At 39.3% G+C, this 20,166-nt stretch overlaps 1 protein-coding gene across 1 annotated transcript in view; it reads left to right on the plus strand.

The window, feature by feature from the left end:
• Positions 1–20,166, plus strand: part of MAP3K15 (mitogen-activated protein kinase kinase kinase 15) — a 102,239-nt gene that overhangs the window by 31,681 nt on the left and 50,392 nt on the right. The window contains exons 5-12 of the mRNA XM_081327554.1: positions 3,293–3,461; positions 4,145–4,251; positions 7,163–7,333; positions 8,481–8,593; positions 8,912–9,071; positions 9,632–9,782; positions 10,603–10,710; positions 14,724–14,773. Of these exons, the coding sequence (XP_081183680.1) occupies positions 3,293–3,461; positions 4,145–4,251; positions 7,163–7,333; positions 8,481–8,593; positions 8,912–9,071; positions 9,632–9,782; positions 10,603–10,710; positions 14,724–14,773 (1,029 nt within the window). The remainder of the gene's footprint in view (positions 1–3,292; positions 3,462–4,144; positions 4,252–7,162; positions 7,334–8,480; positions 8,594–8,911; positions 9,072–9,631; positions 9,783–10,602; positions 10,711–14,723; positions 14,774–20,166) is intronic.

Raw genomic sequence — 20,166 nt, forward strand, 5'->3', positions numbered from 1 at the left:
AAGCGATTCAGCTGGCACCAAGTCCTAGGTCCAAGGGGGAGCTTCAAGCCTTCTTGGGCCTTCTAAACTTCTATCATGCATTTCTCCCAAATAAGGCCGCAGTGGCAGAGCTGTTACACCGGCTCTTAGACAAAAACACTCAGTGGCAGTGGACCAAGGTCCACGAAAGGAGTTTCCAGGCAGTCAAAGCACTGTTATCCTCAAACTTGGTGCTCACGCACTTTAACGAAAAGCTGCCAGTTTGCATCACGTGTGATATGTCCCCATATGTGGTTGGGGCTGTGCTGAGCCATTTGTTGGCTGATGGGAAACAGTCCCCCATGTATTATTCGAGGACCTTGTCCTCTGCGGAGTGCAACTACGTGCAAATTGACAAAGAGGCCTTGGCCATCGTGGCCGGGGTTAAAAAGTTCCATGACTATTTGTATGGATGCCAGTTCACGGTCTTTACTGACCACAAGCCCTTGCTAGTATTGTTCACAACAAAAAAACAGACACCTCAAATTCTGTCACCACGAATGTTGAGGTGGTCCATATTCCTTTCAGCCTACAGTTTCAGGCTGATCCACAAAGAAATGGGCCACGCAGACGGCCTTAGCAGATTGCCCTTGCTGCATGTGGAACCAGATCTGGCTCTGGCTGCACGCATTTTAGCCATACAGGATTTGCCAGAGTTCCCCCTACATGCAGGAGATCTGGCTGCAGAGACAGCATCCGACAAAACCCTAAGTTGCGTGTTGGCATGGATTCACACAGGATGGCTAGAAAATAGCCTGGGAGCCAAATTCCAAGGTTTTTTTATTAGGAAAAATGAGCTGTCCACTCATAAGGAGTGTATTCTTTGGGGCAGTAGGGTTGTAGTCCCCAGCTCACTCAGGCCCAGGGTTCTCCAGTCACTGCATGAAGGCCATCCGGGTATCGTCCAGATGAAGGCACTGGCGAGCTACCACTGGTGGCCAGGGCTAGATAAAGTTATCGAGGCCCAAGTACACAGATGTTACACATGTCAGCAGTCCAGACCAGAGATGCCACAGGCCCCTGTCCACCAATGGGAGGAAAGCACACACCGTGGTCAAGAATCTACGTACATTTTGCCGGGCCCTTTCAGGGACAGTTGTTTTTAATAATGGTTGATAGCCACTCTAAATGGTTGGAGGTGGTCCCAGTTTCCAATATGACTACTGTTAGGACCATCCAGGTGTTGCGGTCACTGTTTGCAACACATAGTCTCACAACGGAGCCCACCATGTCAGAATTCCAGGCCTTCCTCAGGGCCAACCTCATAAGTCATGCCACATCAGCTCCCTTCCACCTGTCGTCGAACGGACAGGCAGAACACATGGTTCGCACAACCAAAGAATTCCTGAAACGTATTGTCACAGGGGATTGGCACCACAGACTGGCTGACTTCCTATTATGCCAGCACACAATGCCCTGCACCGCCACAGGCAAGAGCCCAGCAGAGCTTAGCTGGGGCAAGAGGCTAATCACTAAACTGGACAGGCTGCACCCCGACAGAGTAGCCTCAGACACGGCACGTCTGAAGGCACCAAGAAACTTACAAGTGGGGGACTGGGTTTGGACCCGGAATTATGGGCAAGGGGCCTTGTAGGTGGCAGCGAAGGTTGTTAAGGTGTCAGGACCACTCTCCTACAAGGTGGTCTTGAAAGATGGGTGAGTCATTTGCTGACAAATTGATCAGTTGCGTCGGCGGTTCAGGTTCATGCGGCTAGCAGAACAGTCGCTGACCCAGGACTTCCAAGAGGGACAGACATTGAGTCCACAAGTCAGTATTGCAGCAGAGCAGTTTGCATGCTCTGAGAGAATTCTTGCACAAGAGAACGGGGACGGGGACATAGAAGCATTTTCCCCAGAAACACAGACTGTACCACAGGAGCCGGACAGTGATCCTACAACCAGTAACAGCCCTGCCAATTTTGTGGCAGGTTTGGATTTTGGTTTGGGTCGACCGGAACAGGCCAGCCAAAGGGACTCGAGTTGTTTTGATTCCACTGAACTGCAAAGCCCGGGTCTACAGGCTGGCAGGCAAACAGGTAGACCGGGAGCTTCCAGTAACCTCCCGATGTTCCGAATGAACACGAAGACTACCTAAGTATCTTCAAGATTTTGTAAGCAAATGAAAGTTGTGCTAGCCAGGGGGAAGGGGTGTAATGTACAGGCCTTACATGCTGTAATTATTTGCTTATGTTTAAACTGTTGCTAATGGCTGAATTCACTTGCATGTGTTGTAATGGTTGCTGGGCCAAACTAGACTGGCTGTCTCCAGCTGATTAAGTAGGTTTTTGGGTGGGAAACTGCTACTTTAAATCTATTGGTCGCCCCCTAGAGGCCAACCATGTAAATAGCTGTGTAGCAGCTATTAGATTGCTTCTGTTATGTTCTGACTCTCAATAAAGCCTGTTGATGTTTGAACCCTCCATCTCGCTCAATGCCTGCAAGAACCAAATACCTAACAGGACCATTATCCTATTATTGACCCTGACTGAGTGTTAAAATCAGTAGGACCTTTTGAAGAGATACCCCACTTCTGTTTTCTTGTTAGATGCTTGTAGTTTTGACAGATGCGAAAGACTTTGTCTTTGTTTCTGCCATGCTATGGAATATATTCCCTCAATATATGCCCCATTCTCTCTATGGAGATTCTTTGGAAGCATCTTTGGGAGTCCCATTCTCTCATTGTTTAGTAAAACTATAAAGACAACCTCACCATGATTAGAATTGTTTCATGATTCCAGTATTTATTGTTAATTTTGATCTTTATTTTCAATTTGTTATGTTGTTTTGCTTTATTTTTGTTAGTTGCCTTGACTAATCAAGATAGCAAGAAGATAAGGTTGTGACTACCATCATCATCTAACTGAAATATTGCAACAACAGAAATACTTTATATCTGTGACATTAGATTTTGTTAACTATGTCATATGGTCACCTCATTTGTGTGGGAAGCTGTTTCTATTCATATCAGGTTCAGGTAATGATTGGCTTTGAATTAATGTATAGCGAACCATACAGAAATGTGGATTTCCATGCTCAGTTTGAATTTTGCACTGGGTTTTTATTATAATTAGATAGAAACATAGGATCTCTCCATTCATAACATTCCTTATTTCTGTTCAGAAGATACTTACCAACTACTTGCTGAGATGGGCAGCCATATAAATTGAATTAAAATATAAACATCCTGCAGAGAAACCAAGTCTGTTGTTCGATGGTTTGTTGTTTGTTGTTCAGTGTTAAATAAATTTGTGTTCTGTTGTGTTTAATTCCTTAGTACATATTATAAGGAAAGTCTGTTAAATGATATCAGAAAAGCTAGAGAGAAATATCAAGGAGAAGAACTTGCAAAAGAACTGGGTAGGATTAAACTTCATATGGATAATACTGAAATCCTGACTTCTGACATTGTGATCAATTTACTCCTATCCTATAGAGATATCCAGGTATGTTACTTTTACCTGAAATGCAGAATTTACCCATTTATGGTATGGATGTTTCTGATCTTAATTTGTCCCCTTTTAGAACATCTATTGTAAGCTCAAAACTGCTTTTCATGCAATATTTTGTGTCTTTTTCTATGATATTCATCAGCCTTAAATTGAACTTGAGGGAATGAATCTCATAAACAGTTGTTATGGAATCTGGGTGACCTTCAGCATATATATTGCATATCTACTGCCCTTACAAAGAGATTATCTATAAGGCTACTTTTTAAATTTCACTTCTGACTTTCTGCCAGTTACAAATAGATAAATACTTAAGAGAAGATCATCCATCTAGAAGAGTCACACCAGTGACTTGTTACCAAAAGAGTAAAAGTCACTTGTCTGAGATGGCATAGGTTCTCCTGCTTGAGTGAGGGGCTGGACTAGAAGACCTGCAAGGTCTTTTCCAGCTCTATTCTATTCAAAAGAAAGGATTTTGTTATACAGTTATAAAGTTGTTCCCTGTTAGTAAAGAGTATCTTTGTCAGATTTGCTTCTGTGGTGAATCAGTTGTTAGGGACAAGCACTATAAATTTTTTAGGAGTTGTTAGTCATGGCCACATTTGCAAAGTAGGAAAAGAAGAAATATTTGATGCATGAATTTTGTTTATAAATATTTTATTATCTTTTGCTACTGCTAGGATTATGATGCTATGGTGAAACTAGTGGAGACACTGGAAATGCTCCCAACTTGTGATTTGGCTGATCAGCACAATATCAAATTTCACTATGCCTTTGCACTGAATAGGTAAGCTTAAATTTTATATGTTTTACTCTAATTTTTTTTATAAATAGATATTTTATGTAATTAGTGAGCTACCGTGGATATCTTAAAAATAGCTTTAAAGTTAAAGATTCATGAAGTGAAATTTTAAATTTATTGGACCTCAGTACAATGGACTTGCACGTAATAGACCAAATTCTGCTGCCATTGATACAATTATCCCATTATGCGATGTGACTGTATTTTGTGAAAAGTGATGTTATTTTCAGAAGGATATAATCACTTCACAAGGTATCTTAATAACAGGCAACATCCTCCCAATTAGTTAGTTTTTAATTTTCATGCCATAATTTTACATAAAGTACAAAATCATTTTCTGACCCTATATTATTCAGTTTAACTGGCATTTCTGATATATTTCCAGCCATTTCTCATAAATTTCCTTTAATTCTAATTTGAAAATAGTCCTTGGACACTATTAGATTGGGGTTCAGTTTAATTTCAACTGTATAGCATAGTTTATTGTAATGAACAAGTTGCTTAGAACTAATAGTAAAATAGATTTGCACAGATTATACCATTGAATATGTATCTCAGGAGTGATGCAAATTTCTTTTTATTCTTTAATATTAACAATTACTATTTAACGATATTGTAATCGTTTCCCATGGTTTCTTGAAAGTCACATTGTGAAATGTTGTGGTACTTCAAATAATTTAAATATTTCTGTTTTATTTACATATTTGTGATGTACATCACCCAGTCACTTGTTGAGATAGGTGGTTATAGAAATCAATCAAACAAACAAACAATTGTATTTATATCCCACCTTTATATTGCACAACACAGGATGGCATAACTGCCCACAACAACCCAGTTACATGAGGTAGACTGAGGGAGCAAGCAATTGGCTCAAAGTTACGAAAGGAAGGAAGGAAGGAAGGAAGGAAGGAAGGAAGGAAGGAAGGAAGGAAAGAAAGAAAGAAAGAAAGAAAGAAAGAAAGAAAGAAAGAAAGAAAGAAAGAAAGAGAAATAAAAAGATAATTTTGATATGCGTCAGGAAAGGTATCTGTGCTGCCACCACGTGGCTGTGTGGAGAAATCACAATGTGGGCAGTCAGACCCTCCTACCCTATGACGTGTTTCCTTTCCCCTCCCCTTTCTGGGACTTCCTCCTCCTTTTTCCCTAGAGAGCCATGCTTCATTAGTAGAAAACATGGGGTCCCAATATGCAGACCCTGGGAGCATTATCATCTTCTAACTATTCTGGATCGAACACATGCAATAAAGGTATTTCTATATGATAAAGGTGTTTTCTACAAGTTCAAAACTATCTGGAGAGACCTGTTAAGGTTAATTATATCTGCTTACATAGACCATAGAAGTCTTACAAGAGATTAATTAAAGTACAACAGCTTCGATCCAGAATATTCCCAGTAAAGTGGGGAAGACTAAACAACATTGTGGCTTCTTTTACTCAAGAAATATTCAGTAATCTGTGGTTTTGTTGGCATAATCTTGTTGCATAAAACACATAGTTACTGAATTTATACAGAGAAATAAGCAGCAGAATGCATAAAGTTGCTAGTCTTGGTTACATATTTTTTACAGATTCACGAAGCAAATATCTTCTGCTTCATTCCCTGGACTTTTCCAGCTTTTTGTTGATTCCAAACCATTGTTACTTCTTTTACCTAGCCCTGGTACCCAGGTTCAATCTTTTTGTATCTTGCAGAAAGTAGGGTTCCTGACCCATGCCTCAGTTTTACCATATTCTTTAACAATTGAGCTAACAGTTGAAAGTGTGCTTGCTGTTAAAGATTCAGTGCATGTTATGACTAGTATTAATTGGTAAACCTTTGTGCCAGTTGTTTATTACTTTTACAGAATCCCTTAAATCATGAAGTTTGTGCATTGACTTTACTACATATTGAATTATTTATAGATCTGGCAATGTGTAACTTTTTTTCTATTATACATGAACAGTATTTGGTTAGTACACTTCAACAGTCTTATGTAAAAGATTTTTTAAACTGCAGTGTTTGCCAATTGCAGGTTTTGTTCACACGAATGTGTTATCTTTATGTAAACAATGAAAGGGTTTTTATGTACAGTATATTAACATGTATTTGTTTCAATTTGGATCCTGAAAAAGTAGTACTAATGAAACTTTTTGTCACATGTTGAAAGATTTTGCTTTATAGTTAAAGTCAGACATCTGAGATACTTAACTAAAATGTTCTAGAGTCATACTGTACCTTTTCTTCAGCAATACATTGAATTTATTTCATTAGGGACAGCTGTACAAAATGAATATTAGAACTCTGCTACACCTTAGATTTAGTCTCCAGAGTACACAGAAAGTAGCAGCTCTGTGATATCTTATAGTAACTGTATCTTTCAAAGGCCCATGTGGTACTCCAAAGCACCTTTCAGATACTGAGTACAAAGCAGTTATCTGACTGTCCATGATAGGGTGGTTTTTCAGAATTAACTGAAAATATCCATAGGAAGAGGAAAAGAGCTGTCTAAAGTCACTTTAGATTTCATAGGTCTTGTATTATATTCCTAGGAGATGTATACATCTGGAAAAAATGCTAGAGAGGAAAAAACTATTGAAAATTGATTGGTTTGCTTGAAGAACAAGGAGTCTGATGACACCTTAAGCCCATCAAATTTTTTATTGTATAAACTATTAGTAGTAGAAAGATGTGATGGAATAGAATGTTATTTACAAATGTAGTACAGTAAATGTCTTTATATTGTTACAAGAATCCTTATTGGTTTTACTGTAGAACACTCAATCTGAGAAAATCTATATAAAGTGCGGTTTTGGGGTAATATAATTATATAATGTTGTTAGGAACAAAAAGTTTGTCATTCAATGTGGTTTATGTATGTGTGTAAATTAGACCAGGTTTTTGTCTGAATTTTAGAAGGAACAACATGGGTGACCGGGAAAAGGCGCTTCAAGTGATGCTCCAGGTCTTACAGACATGTGATCATCCAGCACCAGATATGTTTTGCCTATATGGGAGAATTTATAAAGACATATTCCTTGATTCAGACTGTAAAGATAATAGTAGCCGAGACAAAGCTATTGAATGGTAAGAGGTGTTGAATGGTTCAGTATCACTACAAAAATAGAAAAGGAGAGTATCCTACTAGTGAATTCCATATTCACTACCAATTACAGGTAGTCCTCAACTTACAACAATTCATTTAGTGACCATTCAAATTTACAGTAGCACTGAAAAAAGTGACTTATGACCATTTTTCACACTTATGACCACTGTAGCATTCCCCACAGCCACATGACTGAAATTCGGCCACTTGGCAACTGGCTCATATTTATGATGGTTGGAGTGTTCTGGGGTAATGTGACTACTACTCTGTGACTTCTGACAAGCAAAGTCAGTGGGGAAGCCAGATTCATTTAAGAACTCTGTTACTAACTTAAAACTCCAATGATTCACTTAACAACTATGGCAGAAAAGTCGTAAAATGGAGTAAAACTCACAACATGTCTCCCTTAGCAACATAAATTTTGGCATCAATTGTGGTCGTAAGTTGAGGGCTACCGATAGCAGTGATGGCAAACCTTTTAGAGACTGAGTGTCTAAACTGCAACCCAAAACCCACTTATGTATCATCGGGTGCCAGGTGGGCATGGCCCTTTGAGTGGGTGTGGCCAATTTGGTGGGCGTGGCTGCAGTGGTGAAGGCAGACTGGGTGGGAGTAAAAAGATCAATCAATTTCAACTTTGTGAGAACTTTTTTTTTCCTGCGAGAAGTTGAAATTGATTTTTTTTGTACATGGCAACGGAAGCCTAAAGTAAAAAGGTTTTATAAAACCCAGCTGAAGGCCTAGCACTGGGGTGATGGCACGCGTGCCCACAGAGAGGGCTCCGTGTGCCACCTGTGGCACCCATGCCATAGGTTCGCCACCACAGACCTATAGTATCCTATCTTCCTAAAAAGTGAATAAATAATAAGGGAATATATACAAATAAAACCATAAGGAAGGCCCTCAGGATTTGATGAAAGCTCTTGTTCTCTGATTAGCAGTGGCCAACTAGATATTACAGGACAGCTATTGGATGACTAAAATCTGCATTCTCATCTTTCCCAGGGAGAAGGAAATAAGGGGCGGAGGAGAGGTGGAATCAGTTCTGTAATATCTAGCATGAGATGTATTGAGATTTGATAACTATTTTTCTTCTGTGACTCATTTGATTAAATTTTGTTCCTGCAGGTATCATAAAGGGTTTGAGCTCCAGTCAACTCTATATTCTGGAATTAACCTTGCAGTTTTGCTGATTGTTTCAGGGCAGCAATTTGAAACTTCCATGGAACTGAGGAAAATAGGTAAATGAATAAAGGAAAATTAAGTGTGGTGATGTCAGTCAGTTAATTTCATAAGCCTGATCCACCTTTTTCTCCCTTCCTTTCATGGTTCCAGTAACATGAAGCTTCCTTCTACTTAACTGTTAACAGCAATGGCAATAGTATTGTCTAATTTCTAGCTTTAAATTCTGTAGAGAAAAAGATGGGTACACCTGTACAATTTCTCCTTCCAGTTAAATTTTGAGACTATAATCTTTAGAAACACATCACCCTCTCTTAGGTTTTGGAATAGGATTCTTGTATTCATTTGCAGCATTCTCTTTTCATATGTTTGTCAAGGAGTACGATTAAATAGTTTATTGGGAAGAAAAGGGAATCTGGAAAAAATGAACAATTACTGGGACGTTGGACAGTTTTTCACCGTAAGCATGTTGGCCAGTGACATTGGTAAAGCTATCCAAGCAGCAGAAAGACTTTTCAAATTGAAACCACCCATTTGGTATGTATCATCACATATTTTTTGTAATTGTAGCTCGCATTTACTAGGTTTTGTTAAGTCTTCTCTTTATTGTAAGCCATGATGGTCAATCTGTCTATGATGACCTGAATCCTTGTAGAAGTTTGTTTTTCCAAATTCATACATACACACCAACATTTTTGCTTTGTTGTGATATTTTGCCTGATGAGGAATTTTGATAAACAAAAAGAGTTTGCATAACTATTTATTATGGTTTGATTGATCTTCCTAACAATATCAACTAGTTGTGGATTTGGGAGTTTTCCCTCCAATAAAGATACATTTTTTTTGTCAAAATATTCACATGATAATTTGGCTGCAGACTTTAAATAAAAATATCATTTGTGTTTTTAAAGAAGACTAACTAGGTAAGAATTAGCAGTAACTCGTTGGAAAGTATGTTTTATAAATAATAGACTTAGGAAGGTTGATTTTATTATCCATCTATTTAAATACATGATTCCTATAAAATATGTTTTTCAACATTGATTTAAAAGGACCCGTTGGCCATTTTGTTTATTACTTATATTTACATGTTTCAGGTATTTAAAATCCTTGGTACAAAATCTGATATTAATTCAGCATTTCAAGAAACAGACCATAGAACATTCTCCAAGGCAAGAAAGACTGAACTTCTGGTTGGATATAATTGTTGAGGCAACCAAAGAAAAAAACGATGGCTTAAGATTCCCAGTAAGACTCTACAGTGTATAATTAGTTGTTAATTATATAACTACCGGTATATTGATACTGAGTTGGAGATAACAAAAATGATTGTGTATTGAACAAACTAATAGAATAGTGTTCCCCTTAAGACTAAGTTGACTCTCACCATATTGGTTTTTCAAAAAGCCATATATTTCCTGGGAACAGATTAGTAATGAGGATGTCAAGTCCCACATAGCTGGCAAACTCAAGAACAGTTTATTCATATGGATTTCAAAATTAATGCTAGTCAATATAAAACATGTTGAAAAGGATTATAGTTCTCAAGCAGACTTCTAGCAAGCCAGTTAATGTGGTGTTTCTTTGAAATGTTTCCTTTTCATGTTTCCATGCTTTGTACCTTTAAGAAATGCTCTCTAACTGAATTTCTCTTATTCTTGGTTTCCTCAATCTATCAGAGAGATCTCTTGCCATGAATTGAATGTTGCAACTTCAGGGAGCTATATTTCATTTTTTCCCATTAGTTAGAGTGCTTTATATTAATGTGTTTCTGTTGGTTACTAGTTTGAGAATTGGTGGATTGAGCTGTAATACATTCATCCATATATACCTAAAAATGCAGTTAATACAAGAGATGATATGAACTAAAGCAAGTCTTTTCCATTGAAATAACAAAAGGTTGTCTTATTCAAATTTATTCAAAAGCCCCTAAATTCATTGTGCTTTTGGTCTGTAATAATTAGGCTTAGGATTATAATGCAAGAATTCTGTTCCTCATTTTGAAATTGAATGATGGCTAGATAGCAGTTTGAATACATGCTTCATACAACAAGTTTTCTTTATTTAGGTATTGGTGATAGAGCCAACCAAGATATATCAGCCTGCATATGTTTCAATCAATAATGAAGCTGATGAGAGAACAGTTTCCCTTTGGCATGTGTCCCCTGCAGAAATGGTAAGATTAGCTGGGCGTTTTCTTAATACTTTAGACATGATTTATTTGAAAACAATCATGCTATTCTTTTAAGAACTCCTAATGAGTGTTTCATAAAAATGTTTTAAAAAGAACATTTTATTCCTAATTCTTCAGAAGAAAAACAATGTTGCAAACAGAAAGTGTCCAGCATTAATACATTATTAAGTATTCCTGTTTATTTTATCTTAAGGTCCTTTAGGGCCAATTTTTAAGATTTAGAACTCTCAAGATTTCAGTTTCACAGAATTCTTGTTGTTGTTGTTAGTTGCGAAGTCGTGTCCGACCCATCGCGACCCTATGGACAATGTTCCTCCAGGCCTTCCTGTCCTCTACCATCTTCTGGAGTCCATCTAAGCTCACGCCTACTGCTTCAATGACTCCATCCAGCCACCTCATTCTCTGTCGTCCCCTTCTTCTATTGCCCTCAATCTTTCTTAGCATTAGGCTCTTCTCCAGTGAGTCCTTCCTTCTCATTAGGTGGCCAAAGTATTTGAGTTTTAGCTTCAGGATCTGGCCTTCTAAAGAGCAGTCAGGGTTGATCTCCTCTAGGACTGACCAGTTTGATCGCCTTGCAGTCCAAGGAACTCGCAGGAGTCTTCTCCAGCACCATAGTTCAAAGGCTTCAATTCTTTGGCGCTCAGCCTTTCTTATGGTCCAGCTTTCACTGCCATACATTGCAACTGGGAAGACCATAGCCTTGACTATACGCACTTTTGTTGACAGGGTGATGTCTCTGCTTTTTAGTGTGCTGTCTAGATTTGTAATGGCTTTCCTCCCCAGGAGCAAGCGTCTTTTAATTTCTTGGCTACAGTCCCCATCTGCAGTGATCTTGGAGCCCAGGAAAATAAAATCTGTCACTACCTCCATTTCTTCCCCATCTATTTGCCAGGAGTTGAGAGGGCCAGATGCCATGATCTTGGTTTTCTTAATGTTTAGTTTCAACCCAAGTTTTGCACTCTCCTTCTTCACCCGCAACAAGAGGCTCTTTAGTTCTTCTTCACTTTCTGCCATTAGAGTGGTATCATCTGCATATCTTAGGTTGTTGATGTTTCTTCCGGCAATCTTAATTCCAACTTTTGATTCATCTAGCCCTGCCTTTCTCATGATGTGCTCTGCATATAAGTTAAATAGGCAAGGCGACAGTATACAGCCTTGCCGGACTCCTTTCCCAATTTTGAACCAATCAGTGGTTCCGTGTCCAGTTCTCACTGTTGCTTCTTGGCCCGCATATAGATTTCTCAAGAGACAAATAAGATGGTCTGGTATGCCCATCTCTTTAAGGACTTGCCAGAGTTTGTTATGATCCACACAATCAAAGGCTTTAGCATAGTCAATGAAGCAGAAGTAGATGTTTTTCTGGAACTCTCTAGCTTTCTCCATGATCCAGCGTATGTTAGCAATTTGATCTCTAGTTCCTCTGCCTCTTCGAAATCCTGCCTGTACTTCTGATAGTTCTCGATCCACATACTGCTGGAGTCTAGCTTGTAGAATTTTAAGCATAACTTTACTAGCATGAGAAATGAGTGCAATGGTGCGATAGTTTGAACATTCTTTGGCACTGCCTTTCTTTGGAATTGGAATGTAAACTGATCTTTTCCAATCCTGTGGCCACTGTTGAGTTTTCCAAATTTGCTGGCAAATTGAGTGTAGCACTTTTACTGCATTGTCTTTTAAGATTTTGAATAGCTCAGCTGGAATACTGTCACCTCCACTAGCTTTGTTGTTGCTCAGCTTTTCTAAGGCCCACTTCACATTCTAGGATGTCTGGCTCGAGGTCAGTGACCACTTCATTGTGATTATCAGGGACATTAAGCTCATTCTTGTATAGTTCTTCTGTGTAATTTTGCCACCTCTTCTTAATCTCTTCTGCCTCTGTTAGGTCCCTGCCATTTTGGTCCTTTATCATGCCCATTTTTGCATGAAATGTTCCTTTCATCTCTCCAATTTTCTTGAAAAGATCTCTGGTCCTCCCTATTCTATTGTTTTCTTCTATTTCTTTGCATTGTTCATTTAAGAAGGCATTCTTATCTCTTCTAGCTATTCTTTGGAATTCTGCATTTAATTGGGCATATCTTTCTTTTTCTCCCTTGCCTTTCACTTCCCTCCTTTCCTCAGCTATTTGCAAAGCTTCCTCAGACAGCCATTTTGCTTTCTTGCATTTCTTTTTCTTTGGGATGGTTTTGGTTGCTACCTGTTGTACAATGTTGCGAACCTCTGTCCATAGTTCTTCTGGCACTCTGTCTATCAGATCTAATTCCTTAAATCTATTTGTCACCTCTACTGTATATTCAACAGGGATATGATTTAATTCATACCTGACTGGCCTAGCGCTTTTCCCTACTTTCTTTAATTTAAGCCTAAACTTTGCAACAAGAAGCTCATGGTCTGAGCCACAGTCAGCTCCTGGTCTTGTTTTTACTGACTGTATAGAGCTTCTCCATCTTTGGCTGCAGAGCATATAGTCAATCTGATTTCTGTGTTGCCCGTCTGGTGATGTCCATGTGTAAAGCCGTCTCTTGGGTTGTTGGAAAAGAGTGTTTGCTATGACCATCGTATTCTCTTGACAAAATTCTATCAGCCTGTGCCCTGCTTCATTTTGTACTCCAAGGCCAAACTTGCCTGTTATTCCGGTTATCTTTTGGCTTCCTACTTTAGCATTCCAATCCCCCATGATGATAAGGACATCATTTCTGGGTGTTAGTTCTATAAGGTGCTGTAGGGCTTCATAGAACCGGTCAATTTCATCCTCTTCAGCACCGGTGGTTGGGGCATAGACTTGGACTACTGTGATATTGAATGGTTTGCCTTTGATTCGAACTGAGATCATTCTGTCATTTTGAGGATTGTATCCCAGTATTGCTTTTCCTATTTTTTTATTGACTATGAAGGCTACTCCATTTCTTCTGAGGGATTCTTGCCCACAGTAGTATACCTGATGGTCATCTGAATTAAATTCACCCATTCCTGTCCATTTTAGTTCGCTGATACCTAAGATGTCAATGTTTAGTCTTGTCATCTCTTGTTTGACCACGTCCAGCTTTCCTTGATTCATGGATCTTACATTCCAGGTTCCTATGGAGAAAAAATCTTTACAGCATCGGACTTTCCTTTCACCACCAGACATATCCACAGCTGAGCGTCCTTTCGGCTTTGGCCCAGTCGCTTCATTCTTTCTGGCGCTACTAGTACTAGCCCTCTGCTCTTCCCCAGTAGCATATTGGACGCCTTCCGACCTGAGGGGCTCATCTTCCAGCGTCATATCGTTTTGCCTTTTGGTACTGTCCATAGGGTTTTCATGGCAAAGATACTGGAGTGGTTTGCCATTTCCTTCTCCAGTGGATCACGTTTTGTCAGAACTCTCTGCTATGACCTGTCCGTCTTGGGTGGCCCTGCACGGCATAGCTCATAGCTTCATTGAATTACGCAAGCCCCTTCGCCACGACAAGGCAGTAATCCATGAAGGGGACAGAATTCTTAGTAGTATACAAAATTAGATTTATTGCAATGGTTTCATTTTCCAATTGCAGATTTCTGTAAAAGAATTTGAATTGATTTATAGAGTTTAAACAATTTTACACCTTATAAACTTTGTGGATGCTTTCCAGTTTCTCAGCTTTAGGAATTTTGATTTCCAATCCATTCATATCATAACTTGGAAATGTTTATGGATGACCTTCGTTGAGGAAATGATAGGAATACAGTGCGAATTGTATTTTGCACCTCTTGGTATTATTCATTAATTCGCTTTGCTTCTGGAGAGATTGTCTGGACTGGACCTAGGGAACCTGCTATCACATCACTGTGATCCCATTTGAGTAACCACAGGATGGTACCTGTGAACTTGTGATAAGGCACAATGATGTGTATTATTTCACCTTACTATCTTAGGTAATCTAAAGTCAAAACTGCAAATACTGTACTGCAGGCTAAGCCCAAGCAGTAAGAAATTATTTGCAGTCTTGCTTCAGAACTATGGTTTTATTTCTTCACAGAAACAAATTCATGAATGGAATTTTACAGCTTCTTCTATTAGAGGAATAAGGTTGGTATGCTTTTAAATGGATTCTCTTATATTTGCTTACATTATAAACACAAAAGCCTGGAACACCTAGTTTTAAAGGAAATAAAATTGATAAAGTATGTTTCAGATATAAACAATACAGTATGAACTGTTAAAAAAGGTATTTCATAATCTTTTTTGCTATCTTTAGCAAGCTCACTTGATATTATGAAAGTTTGATAATACAGGTAATCCCCAAGTTATGAGCGTTCACTTTATGCTCGCTCAAAGTTATGCGATAAGTGCTCCCTAGTGCTTACGAGCAACTCCTGAAATTACCAATATTGCAGCACTACGGCAGTCGTTCGCCCTTATGAGTGACTGCAGAGGCTCTACAACATTCACCCTGGTTATTCCCTCCCCACCCCCACCCCAGGTCTCCCTAGGCACCAGGCCTTCAATACTCACCCTACGAAGACTGAGATCCTTCGCTTTCTTGGCTGATCCAGGCCTTCAGTGAGTTCATAGAGAATGGAGGCCTAAAGTAATGCAAGATCATGCGAGTTCAGTGGGGAGAGATCTCACACAACTGATATTGTGTGATCTCATGGTACTTTAGGGCCCTGTTCTCTGCAACAGAGAACAGAACCAAAGTGGAGTGATGCTTCCCCGTGCTTCTGGAGGCTGGATTGGGGCTCCAGAGGCCTTTTGCAGGCTGCTGCAGTCTGGATCTGAGGCTGGGAGAGGCTTCTGCGCCCTGCCACGGCCCAATCCAGGCTTTGGAGGCTTTTTCCAGGCTATTGCCACCTGTATTTGAGGCCGGGGAATGCTTTTGTGCTCCCCCTGTGGCCCAATCCAGGCTCTGGAGGTGTTTTCCAGGATGCTGCCGCCCAGATTTGAGGCCGGGGAATGCTTCCATGCCACCCCCTGTGGCCCAATCAGGGTTCTGGAGGCCTTTTCCAGGCCATTGCTGCCCAGATTTGAGGCGGGGGAACACTTGTGCCCCCCCATGGCCTGATCCGGGCTCCAGAGGCATTCTCCAGGCCTGATCAGGCCATGGGGGGGCCTGCAGAAGAGTTCCCCAACCTCAAATCTGGGTGGCAGCAGCCTGGAAAAGGTTGCAGAAGCGTCCCCTGGCCTCAGATCCTGGCAGCAGCAGGAACCGTGGCAGAGAGAAAACAGATCTTTTCTAGGTGAGTCTGTCATGGCAGGAATGGAGGGGGAAGCATGAGGTATCTTAGTGGGTTGGGAGGCCTTGGGGGCCTGTTCCATCACTAGGCCCTCCATGGCCTTCCCTACCCTGAGATATCTCATGTTCACTTAACGAGTCACATGCATCTTAATGAGCAAGGGAGTGATCTTATTCAATGTACGAGATTCATTCCCACGGGTTTTCGAGTTACGAGTGGAATGGGCAGGCTCCATTACACTCATAACTCAAGGACTACCTGTATCTTATGTTCACTTAGCGAGCCACCTCCATCTTAACGAGCAAGGGAGTGATCTCGTTTGGGGTACAAGATTCACTTCTACAATCTTTCAAGTTACAAGTAGAATGGACAGGCTCCATTACACTTGTAACTTGAGGACGACCTGTACTTTCTTAAAGTTATAGTCACACATTTAGTAGAGACCTTTAATGAAGAATATAGTATAAACATTCTAAAAGAGGAATCCTAAAAGTCTTGCAGATAATTAGCCAAAACTCAAAGTTATGACTGTGAATTAATCTTGTATTCCCAATTCTTATACTTTAAATTTTTGAATTTCAAAAACTCATCAGTATGCTAGGTGAAATAAGTATCATTATAAATCTGGCCAGGATAATAGAACTGAAGAAGTAGTATAGGTTAGATTGCTGCAACGTTCTTTGTACAGCTGTCTTTAAAGGCACTTCTGTTAGTATAGCATGTTAGACTATGTGACAAGTGTCTCTAATGAATCATAACAAATTTGAGCTGTTCTATTCTAATAGCTTTTCTATTTTCAAAATGGTTCTCTAATATGAGATCATATATGAGTTAGATCCTAGGTGTCTTTTCTTGTGTAAACCTACATACATACTTCAATCCCCTATGTGAATATCAGTGTTTATTGAATTTTGATGTTGTTTGCGTTGTCAGTCTTGTATGGTTTTCTCTGTACAAGGTTTTCTCCCTTCCTATGTGTGACATCATCTTGAAAGACTTTCTGTATTTTTTCCAACTGTTTAGTGCTGTTAGATTATGCTTATCCTTTTAAGAGACTAAAAAGAATACAGATTTTTCAAACAAGTACTTTGAACCCCTATTAATTATATGTCATTTTATATAAATGATTTTGGAGAGATCTTCTTCAGAACATCTGTCAGTGTTAACTTCTTTAAGTGTGCACTTCATCATATTGTTCTCAGGTTCAAACTGTTATTGTAGATTGGTAGCACAGGTAGATATTGATTAGTCTTTCTTTATAACCTCTAAAAATGTCATTACTTTCCCCTTGTGTTCATCCAAAGTAGTATGATTTCTTGTTTCATGCAAATTGCTTTTGGACTGACTGCAAATTTCAGCAAGGTGGCACAAATTATTGTTATGTAATTACTGATAAGATGTTAATGTTTTAGATGGGCCTGAATATTGTTCTTTTTATCCTGATAGCATGTTTCCTTGGCAAGAATTACTAAATATTTATTAATTCGATTTATATGTCCACCCACGTATATAACGAACAAAGAACGTAATGAACAAAGTGAACCAAAAGATAACATAACAAAGAAGGCATGTTTCCTGGGATCCAACAAATGACATTGTTTCACTGAAGATGCCCAAAGTACGTCCATACTACCAAATCTGGTGGGTCAGGTAGAAACCACCATAGAGAGCCATCCCACAAGTAATCTGGCTGTATGTGCCATGTAGAGCTTTAACAATAAAAACCAAACAACTTGATTTGCACCTGAATCCATTGGGAGCCAGTGCGACTCACATAGCAAAGATGTTACATAGGATATTACATACTGTGGTGCATCCAAATCTGCACATGCTTCTCCATTATGAATACTTTCCAAGGACAGCCCCTCTAAACCGTATTGTAGTAATCCAGTTGACAGATGACTTAGGTATTGGGCACAATTGGCATACAAAATGTGTTTATTCTGATCCTGATCAATATTACTAATAACTGTGGAAATTAACGATACCATTGTTTATCTGTATCATAAATTCTTCATTTTAACAACAGTTCTTTATCTCTTTGAATGATTTTAATATGAAATCAAAAAGCAAATAAAACAGAATTGTAAAAAATACAAGCAGTTATAACATTGAAAAACTAATAGTATCTTAGCTAAAGTCTAGGCACACATAATACTTTTTCAACGCCCCTGAAGATTTTTGTTTTTTTATCATCATTCTTTATTATTGTTTGTTGTGAACTGATGATCTCTGAACAAACTCATTTTTTCTTCTATTCAGCCATGTCTGATTCTTGGACATTGCCTGGACAAATTCCTGCAGTTTACTTTGCAAGGTTTTTCAGAAGTGGTTTGCCATTGCCTCTTAACTAGGGCGGAAAATGACTAATTCAGGATGGGGCAAGAACTCTCAGTGGGTTCAGATGCAAATCAAGTTGCTATATTGTGTCTGAAATCCATGAGCCAAGGAGCCAAATAATCTGCTTTTTCCTTTGGAGCTTCAGCCCTACTCCTTCTCAGCAACCTTCTCCAGAAAGGAAAGGTTGAAGATTGGATAAAAATTGTCTAGTACACGGGTTGGCAACCTGTGGCTGTGGAGCTGCATGTGGCTCTTTCAGCCTTCTCCTGCAGCTCCCAGTCATCCTTCGCCATTTGAAGAGAAAGAGAGACAGAGAGAGGCACTTGCGCTTCCCTTCTCTCTCTCTCTCTCTCTCTCTCTCTCTCTCTCTCTCTCTCTCTCTCTCTCTCTCTCTCTCTCTCTCTCTCTCTCTCTCTCTCTCTCTCTCTCTCTCTGTGTGTGTGTGTGTGTGTGTGTGTGTAAAAAAGAGAGTGGCCTCATGGTGTTCTCTGAGAAGCTGACAAGCTTATTGGCCGGGGCTCTGCAGGAATCAGCAGAAAGCAGGGCAGGAGAGCCAGCCCAATAAAAATATGTCAGCTTGTCCGAGAACAGAACAGCGTGAAGCCAGCTTGCCAGGTGAGCAGAAGATTGGAGAGACAGGGGAGGGGGAGAGAGGGAGAGGGAGGGAGAGAAAGAGGGAGAGAGAGGGAGGGAGAGAGAGAACTCATGCACAGCAGCCTCTATTTCTTTTTAATTAAACTCTTCAATCAAGCTCCCCCCCCCTCACATGCACGTGCGTGAGTTTTGCAGCTCCCAATGTTTTTTTTCTCTGGGAAACAGGCCCAAGTGGGTCTTTGAGTGTTTAAGGTTGCCGACCCCTGGTCTAGTACAACCAGATCCTGTAATGAACTTTTCAGGAAGTGTTTACTTTATTCACTACTCAGCAGGTGAATCACCTCCTTTCTATATTTAATGTACAAATGGCAGGACTCAACATCCTAAGGAACTCTACCCAGATAACTTAAATGTGCTTTGCTAGCATGAACCTGAAAATGTCTTAATGCTTAATTGGATTTGAATCTATGAAGAATACTAGCATAGTAAAAAAATAACCTAACAAACTAAAAACATCAAAATAATTTTCTACAATCAACTACTAGAGATATGCATTTTACAACATTTAAATAGGATAGTTTCTTTTAAAGTCATGGAAATATAGTCCTCGACTTACAATTCATTTAGTGACTAAAGGGCACTGGAAAAACTGACTTATGACCGTTTTTCACACTTACAACCATTGCAGCATTCCCATGGTCACGTGATCAAAATTCAGATACTTGGCAACTGACTCATATTTATGACAGTTGCAGTGTCCTAGGGTTATGTGATCATTTTTGTAACTTCTGGCAAGCAAAGTTAATGGGGAAGTCATTTAATAACCATAATTCATTCCAATTTTCTTGCCAATGAAAGATTTTTAAGAATGTTGGTGATAGTGATAATATCTGCGTGAGGTACTGTTATTTGATTCTGCCTTAGACAAAAATATTATTTGGACTTTCCCTGATTTAAAACAATTGCAGTGATTCACTTAACAACAAGAAAGGTCGTAAAATGGGGCAAAATTCATCAACAATTGTCTTGCTTAACAACAGAAATTTTAGGCTGAATTCGGGTTGTTAGTTGAGGACTCCCGGTATTTGAACTTCCCACTGAGAAAACCTGAGAAATCTTACATGACTTTCATTGTTCCAGCTGTATCTTTATGCTTTTTTTGGTGAAATTTTATTATTATCTTTAAACCTGATAGCTCTGGCATGGAAGTTATTCTTTCTATAAAATATTAAAGGAAGCTTTTCAGAATTATGAAATATTATATCTGGAAGACTGAGCTATTCATTATTTTTACTTAAATTGATTGATTTT

The sequence above is a fragment of the Vipera berus genome, assembly GCF_964194415.1.
Source record: "Vipera berus genome assembly, chromosome: 4".
Lineage (NCBI taxonomy): Eukaryota > Metazoa > Chordata > Lepidosauria > Squamata > Viperidae > Vipera > Vipera berus.